The sequence below is a fragment of the Phyllostomus discolor genome, chromosome 6, assembly GCF_004126475.2.
Source record: "Phyllostomus discolor isolate MPI-MPIP mPhyDis1 chromosome 6, mPhyDis1.pri.v3, whole genome shotgun sequence".
NCBI lineage: Eukaryota > Metazoa > Chordata > Mammalia > Chiroptera > Phyllostomidae > Phyllostomus > Phyllostomus discolor.
Window position 1 is genome coordinate 122,804,246 of NC_040908.2, and position 10,094 is coordinate 122,814,339.

At 39.4% G+C, this 10,094-nt stretch overlaps 1 protein-coding gene across 1 annotated transcript; it reads right to left on the minus strand.

The window, feature by feature from the left end:
• Nucleotides 1–5,624: 5,624 nt before the first annotated feature.
• LOC114500794 (olfactory receptor 52B4-like) lies at nt 5,625–9,398 on the minus strand. The gene is made up of 2 exons (XM_028517581.1): nt 9,376–9,398; nt 5,625–6,570 (listed from the first exon to the last, which is right to left on the minus strand). The coding sequence occupies exons 1-2, from the start codon at nt 9,396–9,398 to the stop codon at nt 5,625–5,627; spliced, it is 969 nt and encodes a 322-aa protein (XP_028373382.1).
• Nucleotides 9,399–10,094: the final 696 nt, after the last annotated feature.

Genomic DNA, 10,094 nt, shown 5'->3' on the forward strand with positions numbered 1-10,094 from the left:
TGGAGCTCTGGTGAGGTTTGAAAGCCATCACTGGTTGTGTTGGTGCTGGGCTTACTTGGATGGGGTTCCAGTGCAGGTCGATGCCAGAGGTTTTGTGTAACCAGGCTTGGAATATTCAGCTGTAGCTAACACACTATTCACTGATTGTGGCTGTGTCTACTGGGACTGGGTGTGTGTTAGAGGGTCCAAACTGTGTACAGGGGTCAGCTTCCTACAGCTCTGAGCAAACAGGCAGATCAATAAAAAATCCAAGGATCTCTGGAGTTGGTAGTCACCTGTTGGCTCCTCTGCCCCACTTGCCTGGGTTGCTTGGACTTCCTCCAGAGCCTTTTGAAAAAAGACTGTAGAGTGGGTCCAAGCTAGCTGTGCCCCATTGCACCTTCCACATGATTTAAACTAGGTAGAGTGGGGTGACTGGGTCTGGAAGACAGAGCTAGGTGGGTCCCGTAACTTGGGGGCAGCATGGTCAGTCACTCAATGGGAAGAATGTGGCCCCTAGCCCAGAGCTATGCCACTTAGCCTCTGCTAGAGTCTTCAACTCTAGCTTTCCAGCAAGAGCACACCACAGGTTCAGGTTGGGTGCAACCAGCTGTCCCCACTGCAGGAGTAAGCTCAGCAAGATGGGGCCACTGGGACTTGGAAAAACAGATCAAGATAGTCTTCCATTGGAGTAGTGCCACTGAAGCCCCAAGGAAGGGAGTGAGCTCCTTGTCTTTCTTCAGCTGCATGCCTGCTTGAGCCCTGGACCAGAGCCTTGGAGGGAGAAGCTTTCCCAAGGTCCCAGTTCTGAGCAGCATTATAGCTTACACCTACTGAGCTCAACTCAGTAAGGTGGGGTCTCTGGGATTGAGAAAACATATCAAGACAGCCTTTGGTTGGGAGTGGTACCAGGCAACCCCATGAAAGGGGAGCAAGCTCCATGCCTCTCCCTAGCTCTGTAGCCATGCCTACTTGAGGCCCAGAGTGGAGCCTATGAGGGAAATGTGTTCTGAAGATCCCAGCTCTTAGCAGCCCTTCCTTCCCTCCAGAACTGAGCCCAGTATGGCAGGGCTGTTGGGACTTGGAAATATAGAACAGAATAGTGTCCCCCTGGGGGTGGTGCTGGCCAAGACTGCATTTGGAGGGAAAGACTGTCTCCCATTCCAAAGCCTTACAGTTCAATGTCTGTCTGAGTATCTACACAGTTTCTTCAGAGAAAGAGCACATCAAAGGTTCCTGTTGGATGCAGCCAACAGTCCTTTCTGCCAGACTTAAGCTCGGCAGGGTGGTGTTCCTAGCATTTGGAGGACCAGTCTAGTGTACTTCCAGGCTGGTGCTGTAAGAATAGGAGTGCTTAACCCTGGGATGATGGTGCCCGAGGGTGGTGTGGGATACTGACTCAGGACTGACACCTCAGTTGCTGACCCTCCAGATCTTTCTTTGGGGTCACATCAATCAGGTCTTCTCTTTATGACTCCTGTATGCCCTGAGCTGCCTTTGCTCTACTGGGACGCTAGGTGAATGCCTGAGAGCAAGCCCCTGTGTGTTTTTCCTTTAGGAGGGTACCTAGTGTTTTTGCAGACTCCTTCCTTTTCCTGTGGACAAAATCTCCACTGATTTTTACTGTCAGATGCTATGCAGTCTCCTCTTCCTGATCCTGGTGCTCTGGGTCAGGGTATCCTGGCATAGAGGCACTTTTTCAGCTGAGCTATCCCTGTGGCTTCATAGCCACAACATGTAGGTGTAGTGGCCAGCCCTTTCTACATCTTTGCCCTTCTTACCAGTCTCTATATAGCTTCTTCTGTAATCCTTGGATATAATACTCCTGTTCTTCTGTCCTTCAGTTGGTCATTTGATTGTTCTATAATTTAGCTGTTATAAATGAAGTTTGGCACCAGGTGGAGGTGAGGGTAGTTTCTGCTTACTCCATAGCCATCTTGCAATTTCTCCAATGATGTATTTTTATGTGAATTATATATTGGAAAATATAAATGTATTTTCAAATAGACCATCATTGGATTTTTTTCTTATGGTTGCCAGTATCAATAAAGTTGTCATAGGCAACATAAGTCATGTGTCTTTGACTATGGTCTATTGTATTTTTCATATAAGTGATATTATTAAAATTAAAAAAATATATATTTACCTTGTCCCTGATCAGTTTAACATGTATAAAGTGTTAAGAAAATAGATGACATGAAAAGAGTCAAGACCTTATAATCAATGATCAAAAGTTAAAACAGAAGAGAGATCAATAGATGACCTATTTGTTGCAATTAGCAGGCAAGATTTATAGAATCTTTAGAATTTTGTCAAAAATGAGCAAAATATTGTTAAGATACTTGAATATTTGGTGAAATAGTAGGGAACTAGGATATTGAAAATATTCAAATGCTATTATACAATTGAAATAATAATTATCTAAAAACAAGCATTTAATGGATGGGTTTAAACAATGGATTTCAAATAACAAAGACAGGACAAGTGAATTGAGAGATACATTAATAAAATGGCAGAAACTGAAGTGAAAAGAGAATGGCAAAAAATGGACATAAAACAAATGATAGGCACATTAAAAATGTATGTAAGAACAATCGTAGTCCCAACTAGAGAAAAGAGAGAAACTGGGGCAAAAGTAATATTCAAGAAGGTAATGACAGAAACCATTCCAACACTGATGAACGATGTAAATTCACAAATTTAAGAAGGTCAGAAAAACTCCAAGAAGATGTATGCAAATCAACCACAGATGGATACATGGTAAGTGTTGTAGAAAACAAAAGGAAGCCGTATATGAAAGGTACATTACATTCCTAGGAGCAAAAGTAAAATTTTCAAGTAAGTCAGTTTCTGATATAAAAAATAGAAGCAAAAAGTACTCAGAGAAAAATTTTTTATTGTTGTACAACTGTCTCCATTTTCCCACCACCACTTTCCCCCAACCCACCCACCCCCATCACCCACCCTCAATCCTACCCTCCTTTGACTTTGTCCATGGGTCCTTTATACATATTCCTGGACAACCCTTCCCCTTGTTTCCCCCATCATCCCCCTTCCTTCTCCCCTCTGGTTACTGTGAGTTTGTTCTTTATTTCAATGTCTCTGATTATGTTTTGCTTGCTTGTTGTTTTGTTGATTAGGTTCCATTTATAGGTGAGATCAATGTGGTATTTGTCTTTCACCTTCTGGATTATTACACTTAGCATAATGTTCTCCTGTTCTATCCATGCTGTTGCAAAGGGTAGGAGCTTTTTCTTTCTTTCTGCTGTGTAATATTCTGTTGTGTAAGTGTACCACAGTTTTTTGATCCACTCATTTACTGACGGGGACTTAGGTTGCTTCCAGCACTTGTTATTGTAAATTGTGCTGCTATGAACATTGGGGTACATGGGTTTTTTTGAATTAGTGTTTTAGGATTTTTAGTGTATAATCCCAGCAGTAGAATTGCTGGGGCAAAAGGCAGTTCAATATTTAGTTTTTTGAGGAAATTCCATACTGTTTTTTACAGTGGCTGCACCAGTCTGCATTCCCACCAATAATTTTGAGGTGCTGAAAAAATGCCCTGCCAACCCAAAATTCTACACCCATGAAATTATCCTTTTAAAAATGAAGACAATTAAAATAAGAATATTTTTACATAAGCAAAACTTGAGATAATTCATCCCTTGCATTCTTATACTAAAGAAAATATTGATCAATAACCATACTGGTTAAGTAAGTATTGGTACTTAACCATATTTCTTTTTTCAATTAATAAAACATCTTTAACTTATCTCTTTGAGTTATGTTCATTGTACAGGTATTAGATAATTCAGACTAAAATTGTTATGAAAATCACTTGCTCCTTATAATCCAAATATTGTTATTGTTCATATGATTTTAGCATAGATTGATGTGATGTCCAGATAAACATATTATTTAAAAATTGCATCATATTAACTAAATGATCTGGAACATACTTGTCTCACTTCCAAATATAATGTGAATATATTTTTATCAGCAAAGAAATTAACCCATATTATTATCTCTCACTTTTCTTTTATATAGTAAGTTATAGATGTACCATGGTTAATATAACCTAGTATAATCTTTAGATAACATTTATTATATATTAATGTATTTTTTGTTTAGTACTTGCCCTTTTGTTACAATTCAAAGATACTTTATTTCTTTTTCATTTTTTTTCCAATTTTGTTTTTGTTTTTTTATTGTTGTTCAAGTACAGTTGTCTCCATACAGTGTCTCCTGCCATCACATTCCCCTGCCTCACCCACCCTCACTTCCCACTCTCAATCTTTCCCCACTTTGGCTTTGTCCATGGGTCCTTTTACTTGTTCCTTGATGACCCTTCTCCTTCTTTCCCCCACTATCCTATTCCTCTCTCCTTTCTGGTTGTTGTCATTTGTTCTTTATTTCAATGTCTTTGTTGTGTTCTTTATTTGGTTTCATGTTGAATATTTTTTTCTAATAATTGACAATATAAATAAAAATATGAACATAAGCATCAATAAACTTTTGCTATGTTTTGAGATTTAAAAGAGAATAAAAATGTCAATGTGTCTGGTTATATTTTGCTTGCTTATTTGAAATAAAGTACAAACTGATAGTAATCAGAGAGGAGGGGGGAGAAAGATAATGGGGGAAAATAGGGGAAGGGTCATCAAAGAACATGTATAAAGGACACATAGACAAAGCCAAAGTGGGTAGGCTTGAGGCTAGGAGGTGGGATGGATGGGGCAGGTAGGTGTGGTGGAGTGAAAATGGAGACAACTGTATTTGAAAAACAATAAACAATTAAAAAAGAAATGATACAATAATTAATAAATAACACAATAAAAATAAGGAGAATAAAAATATATTTACATAAATACTCATGTATGCTAAAATGATACTAATGAATATATATGATAAGGTATATATATAAGATATGGATGAATGTTAAAACTTATATAAGACCAAGAATATGAAGATAGATATGACATAGGGGTGAATGACTAGAAAAATGTCCTAATGAGAGAAATAAAACAAGTGCAGCCATTCAAAGCATAGAATACCACAGTATAGTTCAACAATTTCCAGTGAAGGCCAGTCTCCACTTCACTGCATTCTAACCTTCAGTCTAGAAGTAGAGAGATGAACTGATCCAGTTGTAAATTCTATGAATGAGAAGGCTAAGTAAGACCCCAGAGAGACTGATAGATAATGGCTTACTCAAGACTTTGCAAGAAACATTCACCAACACATTACTGAATCAATTGGTCTAAGAAAATAAGACACAGAGACATTTGACTAGTATCTGCACTGTACCCTCCACATCCTGATAAAAAAAGTAACCTCAAGCATTGTAAGACTCACAGAGAAAAGTATAAGGTTAGCTTCTGTTAGTAAAGTCTTTTCCTTCCTCTGGTAGCTGTCAGTTTGTTTGTTCCCTGTTTTCCTGTCTCTGGTTCTGTTTTCCTCATTAGTTTGTTTTGTTCATTAGATTCCTCTTATAAGTGAGATCATATGGTATTTGTCTTTCACTAACTGGCTTATTTCACTTAGCATTAATAGTCTCCAGTTCCAGCCATGCTGTCACTGGACAGAGGAGGGAAAGGGGGGGGGAACTGGGACAACTTTAATAGAATAAATTAAAAAAAAAAAAGTCATTTCTGTTTTGGAAACAAGAAAGAAACTACCAGGTCCCGAATCTGCTTGGTCTTAATCCCATAAATAATGGGATTTACCATAGGTGGAATGAGAGTATACACATTGGCCAGCAGAACGTGAATATGGAGTGCAATGTGGCGTCCAAACCGCTGAGCGAGGACTGAGAAGATCCCAGGACCATAAAAGAGGATGATGACACAGACATGGGAGCCACACGTATTGAGAGCTTTGTGGCGAGCATCTTGGGATGGGATGTGAAAGACAGCATGGAGAATAAGCACATATGAAACAAAAATTAGCACAACATCTAAGACTAAGGTTGATATTAGGACAAAAAAACCATACCAGATATTTACTCGTATGTCATTACAGGAAATTTTGGCCAAAATAATGTGCTTACAAGTAGTATTTGGGAGGATGTTACTTTTGCAGAAAGTCAGTCTTTTCAGAAGAAATATCACGGGGAATATTGTACAATAACTTCTCAGAAAAATGACAGCACCAATTTTCCCAATCAGTGCCTGTGTAAGAATGGTGGTGTATCTCAGTGGGTAACATATGGCAATGTAGCGATCAAATGCCATCACCAGCAAGATCCCTGACTCAGAGATGAAAGTGGAAGTGAGGAAGAATACCTGAGTGGTGCAGCGGTTCAGGGAGATCTCCCCAGCTCGGAACCAGAAGATGGCCAAGGCCTGAGGTACTGTGCATGTGGAGAGGATGATGTCAGTTCCAGACAGCATGCAGAGGAAGAGGTACATGGGTGTGTGGAGGCTGCGCTTGGTGACAATAATGAAGATGAGCAGACTGTTCCCAAGCAGGACGATGACATAGGAGATGAAGAAGGGGATGGAAATCCACATGTGTTTGTCCTCAAGGCCAGGGATGCCCAGCAAGTGAAAGACGGTGTGGCTAACACCAGTGTGGTTTGAGGTAGTCATACTTGTGGAAATCTTTTAAGATCTTTCCACCTATATACAGAGGCAGAAAAAAATTCAGATTTTATATATGTCTATATTTTTCTCTTTGATATTGCCAGGTGCTTTTGGTACCTACATGATCCTATTTCATTGTGAGGATGTCAGGAGTTACAATGCATATAGATAAACAAATAACTAAGACATGATTTTTGAATGAGGTCTTAGTCTCACTAATAAGATAGACCCTTATACAAGTACAGAAAATTAAATGATTAAGTTAATGATTAACATCTTTCTGGTACTAATTAAACTGATATAAAATAAACTGAATACAATGGAAGGGTTACTTCAGTCTGTATTTGTGTTGGTTTTAAGAAGTTATTTTTGAGCTTACTTTTCAGGATAGTTTAGGATGGCAGTAGTTGGTGGGAGTACCAAGTACAGGATGAAGCTAGGTCATTTGGGAATTTAAGGAGAAATGTTTGCCATGCAAATACCAAGTCAGTTTAAAGCTGCTTTCAGCTCTGTGTGTGTGTGGCAATGTAAATTTGGGTAATTGGAGGAAAGATGGTAGCCAAAGCACAGTTGCTCAGAATACAGATCCTGGACTTTGTGAGTGAATGGTCAGCCATGATGAGTTAAGAAACTGGAGAACATTTTAGATATACTGTATTAACCAGTCAGCCAGTGGAAGATAGTTTGGAAGGGAGAAAGATGACAAAGTCTGGAATGTCAGGACACTGAAATTATTGTATTATAGACTAATATATTGATCAATTGCAATCACAGTGAAATAGATAGGATAAGCTTTTTTAAAAAATCTCAATGTTAGAGACTAATATAATGCTCCCTAAGGTACTTCATTACTGGGTTCTAACAACACAGGCAAGTAGGTGTTTTCACCACTAATTTCTGCAAATAGTACTTTTAGGCTCACGAATCTTGCCACATCTCTAAGAATATAGCCTTGACTTGGAAATTCTAAGAGAGTAGTACATATGTTTTTATCTCCTGTGAATAGGTTAAGGAACAAAAGACTTTTCTGAACTGAATGAAACTGAGAAGGTCTTGAGACCAGTAGGTAGTGGGTCAGGGGAGGAGGAGAACAAAGGTGTTTCCTGAGCAGGTAGTGATGTCCTACCCTTTCAACTACAGAGTAAACAGGGATAATATAACATGGGTTTTTTAATTGTTTATGTTTAAACTCCACCAATATTTGATGTGTTTCCTTGTCAGTGCCTCTGTATGCAACAGTGATGAGATACTAATAATATCTGAAACATTTGTGGACCAGGTCTCCAGGCCACTGAAGGCTGAGCAATTCATAAGTAGTTCTGTTATCGATCATACTAGAGAGGAAGAGGAGCTGGGTGAAAATATGGAAGGAAGGCTACTCAGCCCAAATTCTAAGAACTGATGGAGAAGACAGAAAAAAGGTTAAGCTGTTGCAGAATCTAAAAGAAATCATATGTCTAGTGAGCCCAGGACTCATTATTCCATTGAATCAGCCAGCACTGGTGTTTGTAAAAAGAAATAGTTTATACTGTGAAGGCCAAACTCTAGGATTTTCCCTCTTTCATGCCCACTCTATATGTTGAACTTGATTGACACCCCAATCTCCATTCTCAGGAGAGGAGCTTAGTGCAACACTCAGGTTGTGAGAAGTTCAGGGGCCCATGACATCATGAAGTATATAACAGCTTTCAAGTTCTCTGCATGAATGAGGATCTAGCTCATAGTATTAACATAATCATTTGTTTTCTGCCTTTCCAAGTTTGATTCCCTTCACTCTAAATTTAATATCCAGAGTAGGAAATTATACTCCTACTTTCATTCCTATATTACTCTCTAAGTAATAGTTAAAATTGTCTTAAAACCAAAACCATGATATGGGAGTTCAGTAGAGATGTCTGAGAGTGCCTACTGTGGTCAGCAACTGCCACCAACCAAGTCAGCCTCTGGCCTCTCAACCACTTGAGAATATACAGTGCCCTGAGGAAGGCCATCTTCCTGGAAGAGATGGAAGAAATTGAAATGGATGTGACAATGCCATTGGGAGCTAAGGGCTAGGTGTATGTGTCATATGTCGACAAAGTCAAAACAGGAAAGGTGATTAAAATGAAGCAATGTAAATGTTAAGTAACTAAAAAGAGAACCAGCTTACAGATGAGAGTAGACTTTGGATAATTCGGGAGTAAAGAGAATTTTTCTTCTGGGAGGCTGAGAAGAGATGCTAAGGAGTTCAGTGCTTGGGGTCTGGTCCATGGGTAAAGTTGTGAGTACTTTAGTTTCTTGTTTGTTAATCAAATTTAAAACAACTTCTCAAATACCTCATGAGTGTCTTCTCAGTCTTGATTCAGGTATCTTCAGCATCCTGGAGGATTTACTTGTTTCTCCTTTCTGTGTTTGCAAGAGTATTACCAATATTCAGGGTGCTTTTCACCATCTGCACACTAAGCCAGCAAGGTACTTGTGTGAATCTTTTCCCCACACATCTTCTTTCCCTCTTATTGCACAAAGAGTCTCATCACCAGAACATCAATCTCAAGGGAGGAGCACATTTGATTATCTGGCAATGTTTCCCCTGTTGATTTTAAACTTTCTGGGGTCTAAGGATTGTTTTGCTTGTCTGTGCAGTTCCAGATCTGAGCACACCTAGGCAAAATATAACCCCTCAAAATGTTGAACAGAACCACCCAATTACAAATATTGGTTGGGTGTGCCAAAGTATCAGTGCAGAGTATCCATAAATAAGCCTCTTTAAGTAGTAAGGGTCTGGGGTCAATGTTGAACCTTCTCAGGAAGGGCTTAGGGATCCTTGGAATACTGAGAGCTAATGAGGGTATTCATTCCTAGAGTCTTCCCATTCTCTTCTCCCAGATAGCAGTTTCCATTCTACTGGAGATAACCCATATTTATGACTGTGGTTCAGTGGTATGCTGGCAATGCAGCTCAAATGCACATACTTTAAATACACATGTAAATACACAGTCCTGATTGGTAGTATTTGCCAGTTTCTGCAGTGGTGTTCTCCTACCATGGTCTCTTCCCAGGTAGCAACATGATGCCTGTGAAGGTGGAGTTTGCAAGGAATGGGCACAAATGAGTCAATAAAGGTGGCTCTAGCACATAACTGCTTTTGTCTCTCCAATTCTGTCTACTTAACTGGAGACAATGGTACTGATATTTTCAACCACCTACCTTGGGTCCTGTAACATCTAGGCTGGATAGGGCATTCTTGCCTGAAATTTCATCCCACAGAAAGAAAACAATTTCACTCACCTGCTTTAAATGGACTTCTCATATGCTAGAATGGGATGAGTCACAATAGGACTGTCAGAGAGATGAGCACCAGGGTCCTGAGATTGTATGCATTTGCCTGAAAGCCTCAGGGACAGTATTACTTCAGGGAGTCCAGTTTAGAGGTGTCTTTTCAACCTCTTTATCCTACACATGTGGATCAAGTCATTATGGCTCTTCAAGCCTGACTAGCCCACTCTTTCCTCTACACATCCTTTGATTAGTTGAGCTCATTTACTTATTTAT

Bases quoted from the DNA above. Each gene is read 5' to 3' on its own strand.
- LOC114500794 (XM_028517581.1), bottom strand. From the start codon at position 9,398: ATGAATACCCTCATTAGCTCTCA. The intron at 6,571-9,375 runs GTATTCCAAGGA...GATTTCCACAAG, and splicing joins AATACCCTCATTAGCTCTCA to TATGACTACCTCAAACCACA.